Raw genomic sequence first — 22628 nt, 5'->3', positions numbered from 1 at the left:
GAAAAGAATAAAAGTATGTAGAGAACTGAGTTCTCGATAAGTTTTAATGACTTCTCGACAAGTCATTTTGAGACTTCTCGATAGAGTTCTCGATAAATCTTCTTCATGACTTCTCAAAGGACTTTTCGACAAGCCTCATTATGACTCCTTGATAAGTATTGTAGAGATCTCGAGATATATTTATTCATGGAGTTCTCTACAAGTATAAATTTTAGACCTCTCGATAACTTAGAATTGAAATAATTTAATTTAATAAATTATTTTAGTAAAATATTTTTGATATCAAATCATTCTAATTTTATTTTGATTTATTCAATATAAATTAGAATAATTCAGTTCAATTAGGAAAAACTGGGTATTTATTCATCATCTCGATAAGTCACTATCTAGTTTTTGATAGGAGTCAAGAAAGTGACATCTCAACATGAGTTTTGTAAGTCACGTTACTCCTCAATAAGCAAATCCCAACCGTTTATTCCTACTTCTTAACAAGTCACTTATCTTTTTCTATAAATATCCAGACATCTCAACATAACCCCTCTTTACGCTTTCGAGATCTCAATTGACCTAGTGTGGTCCAAAATGCCGGTGTTCTCCATGGCTCACAACAGGCACATTAATGTGGAGCTATTGATTCCCGGAGAACTCAGCACTAGGCTCACAATGCCATTAACCAACAGAGGTAAGGAATTTTTTTTCCTAGGTTTATTATGTCTACTTTAAATCATAAAGTTGCAGACATACATTTACTTAATGGTATTTATAGGACTAAAATAGCAATTATAAACAAGTGTCCAAGATATTATTTGGTTCACTAATTACAAAGAATAAGGTATACATAGGTCTAAAAATCACTAACTTTATGTTAGAGAGATTTAGATTCTACCTATACCCTATACCTGACATGAGGTCTAGTGCCATATCTAGTACAGTTTTGGCTCCTGTACCTGTGGAAGTACAAACACAGGAAAACAAACAGGAGCCTTCCACAATTGAGATCCCTTCTTTATTACCATTAGATATTAGGAAACCAACCACTTCATCCTCCCAACAGGATGAAGTGAGTAAAAAGAAGAGAAAGAATGCACCTTGACTGTAATTGCTGAGAGTGGTGAGAAAACACAACTACAGTCTAACCTGGTCAGAAAGCCACAGATGAAAAAGAAAATTGAGTTGACCGCTTAAGAAACCACCTCTGCATATTCCCATAAGGATGCAGTTGCAAAAGAGGGAATCAACAGACTCTCGGGCATCCTCTCAATAGGGTGTCTCTATTGAATCAAGAATTCTCCTAAATGTAATTTGTAAAGAGTCTGCGCCCCAACTTGAGCACTCTCAAGTTGGTGAAAGGAGAAATTTGTTTGGCACACATAAAGATGGAACATCACTTGAAACTCCCTTACTTACTCAGGGGGAGTTTCCAACACTCAATTCTAATTTAACAAATCTTATTTCACAAATTTATTCTGCCTGCAATGAAAAACTTGAATCCTCATCTCAAGTTTTGCCAAAATCAAGTAACACAGTTCAAGAAACTGTGCTCACCACCCAGGAACCACATTTAGTTGGTGAGAGGCTATAAGCTGGGATAGACCTTGATGACACCAACACAAACACAGGGGTTTCATCAGTTAATTGAAGACCCTGCGACTGTTACTCAAGCACCTTCATGTGCCAAACAATCTTCACAGATTAATAGGTTTGAGGGTAGTACTCCTGAGGGGGAGATATCTAAATCCTCTCTAATTCAATTGGAGGTTCCTCAAGTAGGGACAACTCCCCTCAAAATCCTAGCTGAAATTATTTTTTCAATTGAAGATGAGAGTAAAATTGCCAATGATCCAGCTATTGGGGAGGAAAGTATAGCATATTCAAGTGTCAGTTCTTTGCAAAAAGAACAAGGGTTTGAGAACATGATACATGACAGTAACCTGGTCAAATCCCCTCCAATTTAAATGAAAATTCCCATTATTGGTGAACAACACATTGTCACAACCACAATTTCAACTGTGAGTATAACTGTGACTTCTTTCACATGTGATGTTTTTGAAGGGTTTCGAGCATATAAACGCAATGGAAACTATGTAAAATTAAATTAAAACCAGAATAAAATCGAAACCCTATGCAGGATCCATGCGAAAATAGATATTTAATTCATAGTAAGAATCTTTACCTTAATGAAGCTTTAAGAGTTCATTAATGGAGGATTAATGGAATTCCAAACCTTGTTGAATCACCATATATCCCGCTCTCGCGATCTACACTCTACGGTATCCACGTGAACGCTTTTCTTAAGGATTGATGTGTACCAGCACCCAAAAACTCCATCTCTACCTCTCTCCCTCTTTCTCCTTGAATGGATAGGGTTTTCTAAACCATGTATCCTTATATATAAATCAGCCGTCAAAGAGTTTATATAAAGAAAATAATGATTTTTCTAATTATTAACTAATTATAATTAATACTAATTCTAAATCCCAATTTATTATTTAATTAAGTCAGGATTAATTAATTAATTACTTATTTCGGAATTAGTTTAAGTAATTTCTCTATTTTATTTATTTATTTAATTAAGTCATACTTAATTAATATCATAAATAAAATAAATTACTTATTTAATTTAAAATCATAATTTAAATTATTTTTCCTTCAAGCATTTTTTGTGTGTGACCCTGTAGGTTATTATTACGTTGGCAATAATTTTAATATCTCATATTAAAATTATAAACAATGAGCGGCATTTAGTAATACATCATTTCTTTCCAAGTAATAATAATTAAATCGGTGATTCGATTAAACCTTTCGTGATTAATGTACAATGTAATATAATCCATTTAACCACATATTATAGATTATACTAGAGGCATGTAATGTGTCATCCTCATCATAGTATAATCCAGGTTTCTTTGATCAATAAGTAGACTATCGTATCAAATCAACATTTGAGCGTAGGCACCCATTTCATAGTCTAGCTCACACAAGAGGCCAATAATATCATTCCTAAAATTAGGAGGGTTAAATCCTTTCTAGATCATTCACATTTCTGATACGATTCATAATATATATGAAATACACTTTTATTATTACCTGGTCAAAGGTAACTTTTAATGTAATCAAAGTACATTAATTCTCATATAAAAATATAATGATTTCAAGTCTAAGGACCATTACATCATTATCACAGTGAGAAGTACTTATGACACAACAGACATGTAGAATCTCATATTGGCTATGTCCATCACCATGTGCCTTTACATCTTCCCGTATTTTTGAATTTATTATCACTATACCTATGATCATTGGGATGTGATCATCAGTCAACAAACACACCAGTCTTAATGCATTATTATTATCCCTTAATAATAATGCTCGACTAGGGACCTTTAGGAATATTGATACTATTCTCATAATCTCATTTCTAAGTCACGTACGTAAAGATATATAATTTATTTCATATTCCAAGGATATTTATTAATCCAACATTTATATCGTAGTAAATTAAGACATAATAAATTATAAAAGGAATAATCGATTGAACATAAAGATTAATAATCAGAATGTCTTATACTTAAACATTATAGTGGTGTCTCTAGGATACGAACTAACAGTTTCTACCTCCATACCCTCTACCTCAAACACATCTCACCAAACACTTATCCCAAACACGTCAAACACAACTGACCAACCTTCTACCTCAAACACCAACTCTCAACCCTCACACCTAATAGCTCAATGGATGCAAGATGTTTAAGCCCTACCAACAACTATTAATGATCTTTTGGTTGAAAAACTTTCAGACCTAGCTAATATCACCCAACAACTCCTCACTACAGATATGTCAAACCAAGACTATCAAGCAATATTACTTTCTTACAAGGAGAATGTTGAAGAACAACGGGAGAAAATTACAGATGAAGCACATGGTGTGGATGCATGGCTCTCCAAGGACTTTAACACAACTATGGAGGAGGCCTTAGCAAAGTTTAGAGAAGAATATGTTACCATTTTTGGAAGCAATGATAAGGTCCTCACTCCCCAAAAGTATATAATATTGTGACAGAGGTGTACAAAGCACAATTGAAGGCCTTTCATCACATTGGAAGAGCTATGGAAAACACACGGGGTAAGCATCAAAATTTAGTAAGGAAGGTGGTTATGATAGGATTGATGATCTGATGCCAACTTTTCAAGATATAAAGACCAAGTTCAACATATTTTCTGATAGGTTTCAAGCCCTCTCTCTAACTCCGGTGGAAGAAAGTGTGTCTAAGTTGAGAGAGTCTTTCAAAGCTTTGCATGAAGAGATCCAGAAACAAATCACTCAGAATAATGACTCAAAGGTCAAGCTTGATTAACTTTACAAAGAGAGATTTGAACCTTTAGCCTTGGTCATAGAGGAGGTCAGGAATGTTGTACAAATTTTTGTTGGTCGTTTGGCAACATCAAGTTCACAACAACCTATGTCTACATCAACCAACCTACAAATCCAAAACTTGCAAGCTCAAATCTCAACTCTACAGTCTTCAAATGACTCTTTGTCAACTCAAGTCTCCATATTGACATCTTTGGTGCACAGTCAAAAGCAGGATATCAAGTCCCTAATAGACTCCTACAAACACCTTCAAATGCAAAATTTTGTATCTTTGGGAGCTATTATAGGAGCTTTAAACATTCATCTTCCAGCATTTCCAGAAGCAGTTAGACTTGAACTTCCTAATCCTATAATCTTACCAAGACTAAGGGGGAGATAGAAGCTAGACTGCTAAAATCATCCAGCCATGCCACAGTTCAAACAAGTTAAGATAATGTTGGGGTAGAAAGACTACAGAAAGCAGTTGAGGGACCCTGCTTGGACAAAGAATTTGATGAATTGCTCAGGGCTCTCAGAGTTTCTTTAACCAATAACTTCTTCACCTAAAAAAAGCTTTGGACATAAATATCAATTTTCTAAGGGTGATAATGATGATAAAAGGGAACCTCCAAGAGAAGAGGATTGTTGCAAATATAAATAACTCAGGTGTGGATAGATGTATGCAGGTGTCACTTACCTATCTCCAATCTAGAAGAGCATCTGAGCTGGACATCCTAATGAACAAGGTTAACAGGGTGATTCCAGAGGACACTCTCTTGCTAAATGAACTCAAGAAGGCTCAAGTAGCTGCTTTTCCAGTAGCATATCTTCAACCTAGCAAGAGAGTGACCTTCATCTGTTCATCAACCAAAAGATGCAAATATTTCATGATTCCAAATCACTATGTCATGGGGAACTTGAGGCTGATAATGACCCTAGAGACTGACTTAAAAACTAAGAAGATCAAGACTGTATAAGATAAAGAAATTATCAAGATCTTGGGGAGATATTTGAGGAATTTTGATAACATGTTGCCTAAAACTCAAATTTACACTAATTATGACTTGGATGATGATGAGCAGAAGAAGGATGAACAAAAATCTTCTGGCTCAATCCAAGTCAGTCTTCTAAAGCAACAGGCAGCAAGGTGTATGAGAAGAAAAAGGAAAAATAAGAGAAGAAAGCTGATGGAAAGAAGAAAAAGAAGAGAGATGAAGAAGGGGAAACAAAGAAGCAAAATGTCTAGAAAATAAAAGTTTCACAAATCCAACCAACTCAGACCTCCAAGACAAGTCAAACAAGCACTCAACCAATCCAACCTCAAAAACCCAAGTACCTATTCAAATAAACTTCAAAGTCTTTACTCAAGATACCTATCAAAGCCAGCCAAGTCACATTAAAGAAAATATAAAAACCTCATTCATTCAAACAACCAACCAAAACTCATTTCAAAACTACCGGAAGAAAACCAAGAAAAATCACAGCAAAAAATGGAGTTATCTGGAATTATTTTAATCAAGAAGATTTTCTACCAATCTCAAGGAGCATAACAGATGAAGAGTATCTCCAACCACAAGCTGAAGAGATAGTGAGAGTTTGGTTGTCTCTTTGAGTGAAGTCATTACAAGGATGGCTCATTTATCTTGCTGAATAGAGATGTTATTGAAAATACTTCTATTGTAGAATTGATGAGGGTGATTAGTTTGATGAATGCAAGGGATTCAAGTACAAGAATGTGGAAGGCTGTGATGTCTGAAAGGTTGAGAGAAAGGAATGAAAGGCATGCAAGAATAAAGGCTGAGAGGGAGGAAAGGGAAAGGCAGTATGCCAAGGAGATTGAAATGTTTGAACATAGATCAAATGAGATCAAGGCAGGGGGATGAGTAGAATCTCAAAAGATGGACACTTTCTGAATATTCAAATTGGCAGATTTTTTAGGTTCAGGTTCAATTATCTCAACAATTACTCATTGGATGAATAGCTTAAACTAGTGGAAGCCTTAAGAGGGACATAAATTATTGAAGAACTTCAAGTGCTAGTAAATCTTAGAGACCTCATTAGGAAAGAAGCTAGTTATGAAAATTCACTTGATGACTGTAGCTTTGAACTGATGTAATTACTCAATGTATAAAAGTTTGTATTTGTCAATCTGTCATTGTTTATCTATTTGATTTTAGCTTGGGGGTTAGTCTTGTTATCAGACATGAATTTATGATAAGCAATCATCTCACAAATTGAGGGAAATTGTTGTGCAAGACATGCCTGTATAATAACAAGACTAAGTCACATTGACAACCCTAAGATTAATTTGTATGGTAATCTATATCTGTATTTTGTATTGTATTTCTTGAGTCTGTAAAAATGGCTAGTAGATTAGACTGGGGATTTTTCTGTGAACAGTTTCAGCTAAGGAATAAATTCTGGAAGAAGATCAAGTCATGATTACATCTGAGAGAAAAGATGTAGAAGCATGGAATTGAATAAATTTGTTCTATGAAAAATATTCTAAGTCAAGATATCAACAAGTCACAGATCAAGTTACATCGAGAAGTCATTCGAGAAGTCCAAAATGACTTGTAGAGAAGTCCAAAATGGCTTATAGAGAATTCTCAGAGATATCGACAAGTCAAATGAATATGTGAAGAACTCGAGATATCGACAAGTCATTTCTGCATGTAGAGATCTCAGATATATCAATAAGTCAAATGAAGATGTGAAGAATTGGAGATATCGACAAGTCAATTTCTCATATAAAGATCTCAGATATATCGACAAGTCATTTCTACATGTAGAGATCTCAGACATATCGACAAGTCATTTTACATGCAAGGAACGAGACCTCGACAAGTCAAGTATATTTATAGAGAACTCAGAGACATCGATAAGTTATTATACTTATAGATATGTCACTTCTCTATAGAACAAATTGGAGATCTCGATATATTATCTCAAATTCAAAATACAGACAAGTTCAAGATTCAAGATTATCAGTCAACAAATAATTCATTCAATGAATTGGAAAGTTTACAAAGCAGCTTGAATAATACAATATCAAGGGCCAAGATTAAGTGGACAAATGGTGGTCACAGACCTTCTAGATTCTGCACATATTTGCTAAGCCAAAAATGGAAATAGAAAAGGTTGCTTTAGAAAATGGATAAGTACATTTTAGTGCAAGTCTTGTGAACCCGTGTTGCTAGTCCATAAAGCATGCACGGGTCCTTAGTTCACTAGTAACAAACAGATCTAGATTTTCTTGTATTCTCTCAAGATAGAAGCTGAGTTCTTATTTTCTTAAGAACACAAATTTGTAGCAAGACAAACTTGATTAATATAATTAAGTGAGTTTTTGATATATTGTGTTTGTGTTCATTCCGCTAAACATAATATCTATATTTCTAAAACTGCTTCCTTCAAATTATATTCCATAAAGTTTAAAACAAAGAAAAATCCAAGAAACACATTCACCCCCCTCCTCTATGTTATATTTCATAGCATTCAATATCTAACAGTAAGTCAAGTGAAATCACAGTTTAAGGTATTATCTCTAAATTATCATACACACTATTTTATATACTATGCACCAAGCTGGGGGTGTTCACGAATACAGTCTCCCTAATTTTAGGATAGTGGTAAAGTTGCATCTATCTTACCCTCACCAGACATCATTCTAACCAGGTTATATTGAGTACTTTTGGTTTGATTTGGTTAAATCTACCAAAATCGATGATATCATTATCAACAACAAATGTCCATTGATTCGTCATCTCCGACAAAGAAGAGAATACAAATGTGACAAAAAAATTCAGGCAACATCAAAGCCGAACAATAGCTCAACAAAACTCAGTATACAAACTAGCAATCAAACGATCACAAATTTTATATATATCGACTCACAATCCGACAAAAAATTCGTTCATAGAGTTACACATAACTAAAAATTACTAACACAAAATAACCTAAATCGAAGAAAATTTGTATAAATTCAAATATTTCGAAACATAATCGAACTTATGAATTGACGATAGAACTGGATAGCCGGTGCTTAATGATTGAATTTGACTACATATACCCATGACTTGGATATCAATAACACAATCAAAGAACACAAACCCTAAAAATTTATTATCTCCTTATTAAAATAATAAAACCCCTAATTTATTTATTTTTATTATCATATGTTTTATTAACGTTGTTAGTTGGTGTTTGACGATACACAAATTTAAATTAAAAGTTAAATACGGTATTAATTGCAAGTGCTAATTCATAAAGTATTATCATTAAAGCGGCTGATATCCCAAAGTGCATCTTTTTCTTCATTATACTTGTTCAACAAACAAAATAAAATAATTCCCGCAAGGGTTGGCTCAGTTGGTTAAAGAGGGGATAACTATCCTCTTGGTCACAGGTTCGAATTCCACGGGAGGAGAATTTATGATTATGCCTCATATGCCGGAGTCTGTCGCTTAAATGCGGTTTACCTTGGTTCACGTGGTTTGCAGGCTATTGTTTGAGCCCGTAGGTTTTAACCAGTGTGCACCCGAAGGGTAGCGACTACGGGTTATCTACGATAAAAAAAATAAACAAAATAATTTGCAAACAATTACAGTAAATTTGATAAAAACTATACCCGATAAAGACATTATATATTTATATTCATGTCAATATTTCTCCATTTTCATTTTTATTGAATGATTTTCTTTATCCTCTACAAGATGCATGCAAAACAAAATATTTGTTAAATTTTATTGCTTAACATTTTGGAAAAAAATTAATTGCTGAATTTGATTCATCATGAAATAGAAATCCCAAAAATCAATTTTTACCTTACAAAACACATTAATTTTATATTAGTCAGTGTTCTAAAAGACGGTCTGGGCGGCCGCCTAGGCGGCGCGTAGGCGCTAGGCGAGCCCTCACCAGTGCGATTTGAAGGTAATCGGCTGCTCAGGCGTTTTATGGCATAAACGGGTCAAAATCGGTCTTCGGCGGCTGAACCGGTCAAAGGCGGCGAAACCAACTTAATCGCCTAATATGAAGACGAAGGTCGTTTTGCTTTCTGTGATTGTGTTCTTCTCCGACGGTATTTTCCGATGAGTGTGACGAGAAAGTAGCCATGTAGAAATAACAATAGATACAAAGGCAAAAACACGAATACCAAGACAAACAATTACTCTTACAGTCTTACTCCTATCTTACTCCTATAACCAATTATCTTGTACGAGTAAGGTAGTTGGTGGATATTTTAAATTAATTTATTCTTTTCACACTCACAATATAGATACGTAGATTCATAGTTTTTTCATGTAAATTTTTGTTCATCTTTTTTTAATTCATTTTAATGTTTTTTATCATATATAATTGATATCTAAAAATAATATTCATTCTTCAAAACAATAAAATTTCAAATTTTGTTGGACAATTTGATATAATATAATTAATGTTAATAACATTAATATAAATTTTTTATTAAATAAATAGTAATATTTAAATACAGCCGATTAACGATCCGATTAATCATTCTGATTAATCTCCGCCTGACCAATTAAACGCTAGGCGGTATCCCAACCGCCCTGATCCGTCTAGCGTTTTTTACAACATTGATATTAGTAAAAGCAGTATGTTGATTTGCAGAACTTCTAATTTAAACCCATCAATATTTTCGACCTTCATCCATACTAGGTGATATATCGTTTGGAAAACAATCTGGTGACAATTATAAAAAAATGTTAGGTTTCAAAAAATGGTTTCAAAATAATTAACTATTCTGATATTATTAATTATTCACTCATTAATAGTATGGACCCCTTTATGTATACACTTGTCATTAATTAAATCAGGCCATCTTTTATTTTGGAACACTTTTTTTTGAAACTATGTAGCAATGGTTAGTAAAACATTTTAGGGAATTAGATCATGTAATTCTATTATTTTATATTAAGGAATCTGTCACTATTAAATTTCAAGGTCTTAGAGAAAGATCTTTTTCAGGATATTATATTAATATTATAACCCTCTCCCTTACTCCGGAGCCATTTATGGATTGAAAAATAAAACACGAACGCTTATCTTTGGAGAAATAATTTATATTTCCTGTACATGTTAAATTATGAAAAATATTAGGGAGGTAGAAAGCCGAACATGAGTCTCTACCGACTTAAACTCTGATATCATATTAAATAAACAGTCATTCTAAAATTTTAAAATATATAAGTGAAAGGAAGAAAGAACCCTTCCTTGATCTTATAATATTATTATTCATGTATCGTTATCCGTTTTGAACTAAAACAAAAAAAGAAGATGCATTTCCCCGACAAAAAAAGAGATGCATTTCAACTCGTTACTTTTAGAAGGAAAAAATCATAAGCCTAGAAGTCTTCTATTTTGTATTTGTAAAATAAACATTTAACACGACCGATCGATCTTTTACCCCCATTTTTGAACCACGTTTGGGTAGTACGTATTTTTTTCGACCATCTTAAAATTAAATTATGAGTTGAAGAGTTAAAGAAGATAAAAAGTTGCTTGGCTTCTCACTTCTCACTAGGAAAGGAAGTATCACTTCCCTATTTGTGTCCTTCTAAATATTTTGTCTCTTGATCTACCTTGATACTAATTTTCTGTATATGCATGCTTCTATATCTCTTCAAAAAAACACACACATTCTTATACCTTCGGTTATTATATATAAGATATAGAGAAACAAATAAGATCTTCTTAGAAGGAGAATGGAAGAAAAGGGGGAAGAAGCTTCAAGTAAGAAACATGCATTACTTGTCAACGAAAAGAACTTGGCTAATGTTATTTTCTCATGGTCATTTGATGACATTTGTAATGGGGACTTTTACAAAGAAAAGGTAAGTTTTTCTTTATTTTATATATTAACCTTTTTTAACCTGCTTCTAATCTCCAAATTAACTATATGGAGAATTTTCTAATTTGTGTTATCAAATATCATTTGCTGTATCTTTCGAGTATTCACTACAAGTCAGGTTCATAGATGAAGGAAATTAACAAGTTATGTGTCATCTGATGAGTTTGTTTGTAACAAAGTCTGAGCTTATAGCATTGTACTTATTGGATTTGTATCTGTTATTCTTCATGTGCTTATATATGTAATCTTCTTTATGTTTTCAATCTGTCTGTAGGTAGGAAAAATTCCCAACTCGTTTGAGTCGGTTGAACATTATCGGAGTTCATTTGTTTATCCACTTCTCGAAGAAGTTAGGTCTGACATTTGTTCGAAAATGGGATCAATTTCCTTTGCACCTTGTAGTAAGGTGATTTTATTGCAACAGTCCAAGCAGTTTAAGCCACACTATGACATTTTTGTGGAAAATTGGAAACATAATTCAGATAGTGTCGAAAAAGAGCCTTACATGACCAAACCAGGAGATATTATAGCGTTTACTGAAGCTACACCCGGACAATATCTTGATATAAAAAGCCTGGGGAGGAGTTGGAATGCAGGATATGTTACTAGAGTGTTGGGGTATAATCATATGTCTCCACATTTTGAAGTTAGAACGTCGAAAGAACTTGTGTGGGAACAAGATGTGATGAAGAAATCGTTATATGCAGTTTTTGTGACAAACGTGACAACAAATAATAGAATATGGAAGGTGTTGAGGTTGAATCAGAACCTTGATGTGATCAAGGAATGTCTGGGAAACAAGTCAATGGTATGACATGTTAATATTACTTCTCTCTTAAATTTTTTAACTATTAACATGTTAATTAGTTAATATTTTGTCATTTAATGGGCTAATGGCCCTCTTGTTTAATTTTATTTTTATTAAAATGAGTATTCTTACACTTTTGAGTACCAAAAACAGGTAAAAGAATGCTGCAAATTGTGTCCCCCTGAAATGAAGAAAATATTGGAAGATAAGATATGTTTACCATTGTCCTTGAACAAGTCCCAACGGGAGGCCATTGTAGAATGTATTTTTAAGATTCAGTGTGATCACAGGTCGTCATTGGAACTTGTCTGGGGACCGCCAGGTACAGGGAAGACTAGAACTCTCACTGTGATGCTCTGGAGCCTCTTACGATTAAAATGCAGGACTTTAATGTGCTGTCCTACAAATGTGGCGATCTGGGAAGTAGCCTCGCGAGTTATTAAACTGGCGAAAGATGATTGTACTTTTTTGTGTGGTTTAGGCGATATGCTTCTATATGGTAATGTAGATCAAAAGGCTTATGTTAATGAAGAGATATGCTTAAATTACCGTGTAGGAAAGCTTTTCGAATTTTTGGCAGAAGAGACCGGCTGGAGGCATTGCATCACTGCCATGATTGAGTTACTTGAAGATTGTGTTTCCAAGTACAAAAACTACTGTGATAAAAAAAGTGTAAAACATGGTCACGAATATGTGAATCACCCCGACTCATTTTTGAATTTCATTAGAGACAGTTTCATTGCAGCAGCATCGTCAATAAGGAATTGTATCTCTACTATCTATACTCATTTTCCTAAAACTTTTATCGGAAAACACAATTTTGAAGACATGGCAGCGCTAATGACTTTGCTTGATTCGCTTGAATCTTTTTTGTTTCAAACGAACCTGATTGGTGAAGAATTAAAGGACGCATGTTTACTTGAAGGAAACTCTGAATCCCCAACCCACATTGACACAAATATATTACAATTCTTGCATGTTCGAAGAGAATGTATCCGGTTCTTGAGAACCCTTATGAATGCACTTGATGGACTTCACCTACCGAAATGTAATAAAGACTCCATAGAAGAATTCTGCTACAGAATGGCCTCTTTAATATTTTGTACAGCTTCGACTTCATATAAGCTTCATTCTGTTACAATTTATCCCACGAAGTTGTTAGTTATTGATGAAGCTGCCCAATTAAAGGAGTGTGAACTGTTGATCCCTCTCCAAGTCCCCAGAATAAATCATGCTGTTCTCTTTGGCGATGAATGCCAGCTGCCAGCATTTGTCAGTAGCAAGGTAGAGAAAGTTGTTTCTAAGAATTGCAATAAGATAATTTTTTTTTTAACTTGAGTCCAGTATTCTAGAAAAATGTATAGATATATTTAATTTATAGAATAAGTCCATTAGTGTAATATCAATGAAAGTAACATATATATATATCTCTATTTTAGAGTAAATTACCTAATCCATTTGCTATCTATGTTAGGTTTCTGCTGAAGCTGGCATCGGCCGAAGCTTGTTCCAGAGATTAAGTGCCCTTGGTGTTTCCAGAAACCTCCTTGACATTCAATACCGAATGCATCCCAGTATAAGTAGATTTCCAAATGCAAAATTTTATCAGAATCGAATAATGGATGCAGAAATTGTTATAAGTAACATCTATGAGAAGCGTTACATACCTGGTCCAATGTTTGGCACCTATTCCTTTTTGAATATTTCTTGTGGCAGGGAGGATAATTCCGACGGGCATAGCTTGAAAAACATGCTAGAAATAGCTGTCCTGCTTAAAATAATTCAGCTTCTGTACAGAGGTATATTAAGGGAGTTATTTATTAGCATATGTAGTTGTTTAAATGTAATTAAATTGAGTAGCACAAAATTTAACCCTACTGGAGGATTATACTTTTTCTGTTTGTAATAACTAGCTATAGCGAACATTTTTTCTAAATCCGTATTTTACAACGTACAGCATGCGAAGCATCCAAAGTAAAGGTTACAATTGGAGTTATCTCCCCCTATTCTGCTCAAGTGTCTGAAGTTCAACGAAGACTTGGGAAGAAGTATGATGACCATGAAAATTTTAAGGTGCATGTCAGATCCATCGATGGTTTTCAAGGCGGAGAAGCTGATATAATAATTATTTCTACTGTAAGATCCAATGAACGTGGATCAATTGGGTTCACATCAAGTCCTCAGAGAATAAATGTTGCCTTGACAAGAGCAAGGTATGGCTATTTAATTTGGTATTTTAAGGAGATCTTCACGAATTTTTGAAGTTTCTTAGAAGTTTCAGATAATGTTGACAGGCACTGTTTGTGGATATTGGGAAATGAGGAAACACTATCTAAAAGTGATTCTTACTGGGAACAATTGGTCCTTGATGCCAAGGTTCGTCAGTGTTTTTTTAATGCTGACGATGACAAGGATTTGCAAATGGTCATTTTGGAGGTGAAGAAAGAGCTTAATCAACTTGGTGACATGCTTAAAGCGGATAGTATGTTCTTCAGAAATGCCAAATGGAAGGTATTTATCAGAAAAAATATTTTATATTAATATTATATATCTATTATATATAAAACTACATAAGCTAGTGTTTTTTTTGTTCTCTCAAGTTTTCACTCTATACTGAACATTGTCTACAGCTTATGTTTAGTGGAAGCTTTACAAAATCATTTAAAAAGCTAGAGATGGAGACGCAAAATTTGGTCCTCCTCTTTCTGTCAAAGCTTGCCAATGGATGGAGACCAAAAAGGGTCAATTCAGTTGTCAGCAGTGAAAACTCTACAAAAAAGATGTTGAAGCAATATAAGATTGGGACATACTATATTCTTTGCTCAGTTGACATCAGTAAGGAATTATGGTATATACAAACCTTGAAGGTTTGGGAGATACTTTCTCTACAGGATATTCCAAAGATGATTAAAAGATTGGAGCACATATTCCAAATGTACACTGAAGATTATATCACTCGTTGCAGCAAAAAATGTTTTGAGGGGTGTGTGATTCTGAACCAAAACCTTTGTGCTCTGCCTACCAAATGCTAGTTTCAAATTTCTGTGTTCATATTAGAGTCTTTTAAACAATTGTGAAAATATCATAGTTTACATTTATCATTTAATCTTCACATTCTAAGCATTATTATTTTCATCTTGGAGTATAGGGATTTAGAAGTTCCTATGACTTGGGCTGCCTCTGACAATATTGTTCAGTACAAAAGTCTTTTAAATACTGAAACTGGGGAATCTTCTAATACCGAGGACTTGGATGAAAGATGCCTAGAGAACTCCAAGGTGCGGGAGAGTCTGCTTTTAATGAAATTTTACTCACTGTCATGTGGTGCTATCAGTAATTTGCTATCAGGCTGTGATGGTGAAAGTTTGGGTATACCATTTGAATTAACAGACCAAGAACGTGATATAGTTCTTTTCAATAGAAGCAGCTTTATACTTGGGAGATCAGGAACTGGTAAAACTACTGTTCTGACTATGAAGCTACTTCGAAATTATCAGCTGTATCATTTAGCTTCTGAAGGATACCATGAAGTACGAACTGATGCCTCTGTAAATGACAAATGGAGATATGAGAGTTATGATGGGGATAAGGGAGACGTACTGCGCCAGATTTTTGTCACTGTTAGTCCAAAGCTGTGTTATGCAGTTAGAGAACAGTTTTCGCAATTAAGAAGGTTAAACTCCTTTTTCCCTGAACAATCTAGGTTTATTGTATGATTGTGTAATATAATTGTTTCATAGGTTGGCATCTCTTTCTTGAAATCTTATTACAGTAATTGTTTTTTTTATTTTGAATTTCTTCTTTTATTCATTACGATTAGAATGTACAAGCATCTCTTCAATCATCCCGTTGAAACTTTACATCTACCTTACAGTAGAATTAATTGCTTACATATTACATTCCAATTAGTCTAATTAGAAGTGTTTCATTTGAGCTTATACTTTATTCATATTGGTCATTAATTGTTTGTTAATTTTTCAGATCGGTGTGTGGTGGAGAATCTACGCCTGAATGTAACTCGATTCAACGGATAGATGTTATTGATGAGATTATGCATTCAAGCGAGGTTCCAGATTCCTTATCTGATCTTCCTCCAAATTTGTACCCCCTCATTATAACATTTCAGAAGTTCTTAATGATGCTTGATGGAACAATTGGAGTTTCCTACTTCGATAGATTCCCTGTTGTCAGAAAATCTACTCACAGTGCAATGGGTAAATCAAGATCACTTGTCTTGGAAACCTTTATCAGGACAAAGGAGGTTACCTTCGAAAAATTCAATTCCTTGTACTGGCCTCATTTCAACAAAGATCTCACCAGGAAACTTTGTTCTTTAACTGTGTTTACTGAAATCATGTCTGTTATAAAAGGGGGTTTACAAGCAACTGATGGTGGAACACTTTGTCAACAAAAATATGTTTCATTGTCCAGTAACCGGGGATCCACATTGAGCATGGAAAAGAGAGACAACGTCTATAAGATTTTCACAGATTACGAGAAGCGAAAGGTTGCTTGTGGTGATTTTGATCTAGCAGATTTAGTGATGGATCTCCATCATCGTCTTAAATACAAAAGATATAATGGCGACAATATGGATTTTGTGTTCATAGATGAAGTACAAGATCTGTCCATAAGACAAATTTCTTTATTTAAGTACATATGCAAAAATGTTGATGATGGCTTTGCTTTTTCGGGCGATACTGCCCAGACAATTGCAAAAGGCATCAATTTTCGTTTTGAGGATATAAGGTATCTGTTCTACAGGGAGTTTTTAGGACAGGAAAGTAATGAATCAGGCAAAAGAAATGAGAAAGGAAAAATCTCTAGCCTATTTCAATTGAATTATAATTTTCGTACTCATGCTGGTGTTTTGAAGTTGGCTCAAAGTGTCATCAGCCTTATTTATCATTTTTTTCCTTATTCCATCGATTTTTTGAACCCAGAGACAAGCCTAATATCTGGAGAATCCCCTGTTTTGGTTGAAACTGGGAGCACAGATGCTTTGAGAATATTATTCGCAAACACTGGGGATGTTAATGGCAAATTCAGTGCTTTTGGAGCAGAACAAGTAATCCTTGTTCGTGATGACTGTACAAAAAAGGAGATTTATTACTCTGTGGGGAAGAAAGCTCTGGTCCTTACTATTTTTTGAATGCAAAGGGCTCGAGTTTCAGGTGAAATTAGTTTTTTTTGTATTAGCAGTTTCTTAACTTAATATATATATATGATTTTATACATTTCTAGTTCAGGGGCCTTAAGTTTCAGGTGAAATTAGTTTTTTTTTTGTATGAGCAGCTTAGAATAAATAAATTTACTTATTACATTTAGGCGAAAATGAAAAGTTTACTGGTTGTAGGATTGTACAGTTTTGATTTTTATTGCAAATTTAAAAACCTTTTTTCATGAACCCAAATAAATATGGTGTTAAATGTATCTTTCATCCAAAATATATTTATTAAATTTAGAAGATGTACTTGAAGCTTTAGCATGTCCTAAAAACCCGATAAAGTCATGTTGATATTTAAAGTTGAAATTGATGTTAAAAGTTCTTCTTTAGCTTAGTATTTCGATTTCATGTATTCATACAATTAACCTGCATTTGGAACTATTCCTATGTAATTAAAATGCTCTAATTATAATGTTGTTATACTGAATTTATTTTAGTCTTTAATATTCACTTTAATTTAAATTTTTTATTATTTTGTAGGATGTACTCCTGTACAACTTTTTCAGCTCGTCACCGTTTGAAAATGAATGGAGAGTGATCTACGAGTATATGAAAGATAATAATCTGATTGGCTCTACTTCTTTTACATCCTTCCCAAGGTTTAATCCAGAAAAACATGGTATCCTGTGTTCTGAACTGAAGCAATTATACGTTGCAGTTACCCGTACTAAGCAAAGACTCTGGATTTGCGAGAACAGTGAAGAATTTTCAGGACCGATGTTTCACTATTGGAAGAAGTTGAGTGTTGCTCAAGTAAGGAAGATGGATGATACATTCATTAAAGAAATGCAAGTTGAGAGCAGTGAGGAGGACTGGAGGTGTCGCGGCATCAAGGTGCCTATTTTCAAGTCCATCTTTATATAATATATAATGCCTCTAAAACAATTTTAACTGAATATCTTTAGTATTTTAGGGTGTAACTCAGCAATGTACAGGATCATGGCCTACTACTGAATATTTTTTGTTCTGATCAATATATTAAGTGCCCTTTTTTTCTCTCTCACTTTTTGCTCAATTTTTATTCTGTCTGTTCGCTGTTATTATAATGAAAAGGTTGATATTTGGAACTCTCCCTAATGCAAGTTTAAGTTATTCAGAGTTTGTTTACTACAAAATAATGTATATCCTGCGTAATATTGTTGCTCATCAACTCAACTAAACATTCTATCTATAACAGCTCTTCCATGAGAACAACTATGAGATGGCCATGATGTCCTTTGAAAGGGCAGGGGACACGTTTTGGGCAAAAATGGCAGAGGCTTCTCAGTATCAGGCAGTTGCCCGTGGGAGGGAGCCAAATTCGGAAATGGCATGTAAATACCTTAAAAAGGCTGCTGAAATTTTTGATTCCATTGGGAAGGCAGAATCTGCTGCCAGATTATTTACCGAGTTGGAGGAATTTGAAAGAGCTGGTATTGTTTTGTATTTAACCTTGTACATTGTCCATTATTTTTGTGTTTCATTTGTTTGCTTGTGTTATCTTTCAAGTAAAATTGGTAGTAAACGTCAGCTGTGATGATTGCTTGTGCAAATTGCAATGATGTTCATAAGTTTGTGTTTGATCATTGATGGTCCATTAGAGCTGCAGCTCACAGTTTTTTGTATAGAGAATCACATAGGATTCTCTTATATCAACTTTTAATTCACTTACTGAAAATACCAAATTTGCCTGGACAGTATTTAGGATGGTGACAATTGACTACTTGTGCTGCAGGGTTCATATATTTGAATACACTTCCAGAGCCTCAGCTGGAGAAAGCAGGAGAGTGTTTCTGTATGGCGAAATGTTTTAGACAAGCAGCTAAAGTATACGCCAGTGGCCGATTTTACTTGAAGTGCCTATCTGCTTGCCTTTATGGAAAACTCTTTGACTTGGGAATGCAGTACATGCAGGAGTGGACACAGAGTGGGGTTCTTGATAGATACAATGTCGAAATAAATCGGATTCTGCAAGAGCTCCGTCAAAATGGTGCCGTACAATACTACGAGCAACACGATTACAAGAAAATGATGAAATATGTGGAGTCTTTTGAGACAAAAGACTCTATGCGCAATTTCCTAAATGATTTTAAATTGAAGAGAGAGCTGTTAAATCTGGAAATAAAATGGGGAAATTTTCAAGATGCTGCTCGAATTGCAAAGCAGCTGGGAGATTGTCTTCTTGAAGCAAATCTTCTGTCAAAGTGTGGAGTGTTTCAAGAAGCGTCTCTGGTAATGTTATGGTATGTATTTTCAAACCTTACCGGAACAAGTAGAGGCAAGCGTAGTCTTCCATACCAATTAAAGAATAAGGATGATATTTTAGAAAAAGCCATGACAACTGCAAAGAGCCACTCTGATAGCTTCTATAACTTTGTATGTATAGAGGCTGTTATTCTATCCGAACTAAATTCTATTGAAGAAACACCGGAATCAGGACTGCGGTTTGTTCGGCACTGGAGACTAAATGTACCTGTGGGTCTCGTCAACACTAGTTCTGAAATAGACCAATCTGAACAGGATTTGCTCGAAAAATGTGCACGCCGGTGTTATGATCTTAATGATAGTGAAACTATGATGAAATTCGTTGAAGATTTTCAGTCAACTGACTTGATGCGCAACTTTTTGAAAACTTTGAATTGTCTTGATCAGCTTATCTTGTTAGAAGAGAAACATGGAAACCTTCTAGAAGCTGCTAAAATTGCTGAACTTAAAGGAGATGTTCGTTGGGAATCTGATCTTCTTCTAAAAGCTGGAAATTTTGAAGAAGCGTCTTTGCTAATTATTTGGTATGTTTTTGCCGAATCTTCTTGGGCTCAAGGAAGCAGAGGCTGGCCACTGAGAGAGTTTCCTCAGAAGCAAGAGCTTCTGGATAAAGCAAAACAATCTGCTGCAAACCATTCTCATCAATTTTATTTGTTTGTGTGCTCAGAGGCAAAGATTTTGTCAAATGCACAGATAAGCCTGTCTGAGTTGGGACAATACATTTACGCCTCCCCGGTGCAAAGAAGCCTTAGAAGTGAAATTTTGGCTTGTAGGAGAGCTTTAGACGCACATATGAATTTATTGCCGTCAGCATATGAGTGGAATGGTGAATATGTGAACAATTTGAGAGAGCACGTTGAAGATAAGATTGCTCAAAACCAGGTCTCTGTAGAAACTTTGGTTTTCTTGTGGAACTACTGGAAGGATGATATTTTGGATTTAATTCAATATCTCTACTGTGAAACCGGCCATGTTGGAAGGTACTCTGCTTTGGAGGAATATGTTGAGAATTTTTTTGGTGTGAGGAAGAAAACTTGTAACCGAGATAATGTTTATGTTATTCACAACTCTGAAGCGAAGTGGGTGAAGGAGATCAATTCCACGTTATTAAGTAGAACTGGAGATTGTGTTAGCATTTTCATTCATGATTTTGTCTCTGCTGCACTGAACTATCTTGGTTCGGGATTATTTTCTGTTGGTATAGAGGTTTTAGTTAACCTCAAACTTCTTTATACCTATTGTCGGAATACGTCTCTTTCTGTTTTTTGTCAGAGTTCATGCCTTGTTCATATGTTTGAAATTGCAAAATTTTTGGAAAACCACAAATTCCCCAACCGCAAGTATTTTGGAAATAGGACGGTGCTTTCGTATATTAAGCTATCATCTGAAAATCTATACGACACTGTATTTCATATTGACTGTACAAATTCATTATCAAAAGCGATGATTACACTGAGAGAAAGAGAAGCCGTAACTAGTGCTTTAAAAGAAGCTGTCTTGGAACCTATATCTGTGATGAAAACACCTCCAACTGAGCAGCAGATGGGAAACCTGGTAACACTGATGTTAGGATCGGCTAAACACAGTTTACACTTGAATGACAATATCATGGAAAGCATTGCGAGAAATCAACTTTGGAAAGAATTAATTGAGGAAATTAATTGGGCTAGAAGTTTAAGCTTTGGTCCTAAGTCGAGCATCAGTGACTTGGATGGTGTGTCAGGAAGAGTTCCTTTGGCTTCCTGTATCTTTGCTGTGCTGAAAGGCTTCAATTGTGCTGACTGGAGATCAGAACAGGCTTCCATATCACCATCATGTTTCTTGTATCTTGCGGAGCGCCTTCTCGTAATGGTTTCTTACTTCCAGGGTCACTTTTTTGTGACAAAATCTGCATGTGTCGAATGGCTTATATACGAGGGATGGAATGCTAATTTAAGTACCAGTTCACCAATACCCACGGAAATGCCATTGGTATTCGGGGATGTTGATAATGTTATAGCCTGCCAAATTGAGTTTCTGCTACTGAATAATCATGATACATTGCAATGGGTCAGAAGCTTAAATCACAACTCAGAGTACTATCGCCTATTGATTTTGAGATTGATTGTTCTGTTGTGCTTAATCTGTGCAAATTCTGGAAAACATTTTGACAAGCTTTTTAGTTTGTTGGACAGAAAGGAAATAAGGTCCGAATTGCCTGGGGAATTTTGCGAAGCCGTTGGGAGGAGTAATAGTTATTTCATTGATGCCCTTGCTCGTGCTTTTGTTAGAATTAAGAACCCGCTGGTAGTTGTGAGTTTGGTGGGAAATATTATGGAATGCTCATGCTCAAACGTAATATTCTCGTAATATTCTTGAACAAGAAAAAACTTGGCAGCAATGATTTGGTATCAGAACTATTTCCAGGGATGTGTGACACTATTACTCCAGATGACAGTGAAGGTGACTTGGGAAGGCCGTATAATCTCTTCTGGGAGTTGATTATTGAACTGGTAGCTCTAGACAAAGTAACTGGTAGCTTAATGCAATTTATGTCCACGGCCCCCATTATTAAGGTAACGTAATTTAGTTATTCATAATCGTCAGTTTTTAGGTTGTTCAAGACTTCAAGTATAGATTAATCGTTGTTTTATAATTTCTTGTATCAGGTGGAAGTGGAGAAAATTTCAAATCTTTTATCTCATACGATAGCATTCTCTCCTGTGGCAATAGGGTCCAAGAATGACCAAGACCTGTTAATGGAAGCGAAGAGCATGGTAGATGAGCTGAACCAACTCTCATACGCACTGGATATAAGGTCTACAAAATTGTTATACTTTAATGCCTTCACAGTACTTGCTCAAGGTTCTCTGTCCCTGTAATTTACAACTTTTTTAAATTTTATCCTTTTCTGTGTTTTATAGGAATCTTTGCGAGGAAAATATACAAACAGTGGTGAAGATTTCGAAAGGACTGCAATCAAGGAGACCGAAGATGGAGCCGTTCTTGGAAAATCTTTTTATGCGAAAGCACAGCATGTACACGTGATTTTCTCATAACAAATTTTTCCTTTCATTGTTGACGCATCAGATGTATGTACCTTGGCTTGCATGTAAGTAATCAATTCAAATTATACAGAGCAAGC

General features: G+C 34.8%; 1 protein-coding gene across 1 annotated transcript; it reads left to right on the top strand.

Moving 5' to 3' along the window:
• The first annotated feature begins 11079 nt into the window (after positions 1–11079).
• Positions 11080–22531, top strand: LOC141660706 (uncharacterized). The gene is made up of 15 exons (XM_074467694.1): positions 11080–11208; positions 11500–12033; positions 12187–13317; positions 13508–13832; positions 13991–14246; positions 14328–14544; positions 14664–14881; positions 15182–15706; positions 16015–17167; positions 17741–18094; positions 18438–18672; positions 18975–21790; positions 21868–22059; positions 22153–22301; positions 22408–22531. Exons 1-15 carry the CDS (start codon positions 11080–11082, stop codon positions 22529–22531), a joined length of 8358 nt encoding a protein of 2785 aa, XP_074323795.1.
• Positions 22532–22628: the final 97 nt, after the last annotated feature.

This window comes from Apium graveolens, chromosome 5, assembly GCF_009905375.1.
Source record: "Apium graveolens cultivar Ventura chromosome 5, ASM990537v1, whole genome shotgun sequence".
NCBI lineage: Eukaryota > Viridiplantae > Streptophyta > Magnoliopsida > Apiales > Apiaceae > Apium > Apium graveolens.
This window is presented reverse-complemented; position numbering and strand designations above follow the sequence as displayed.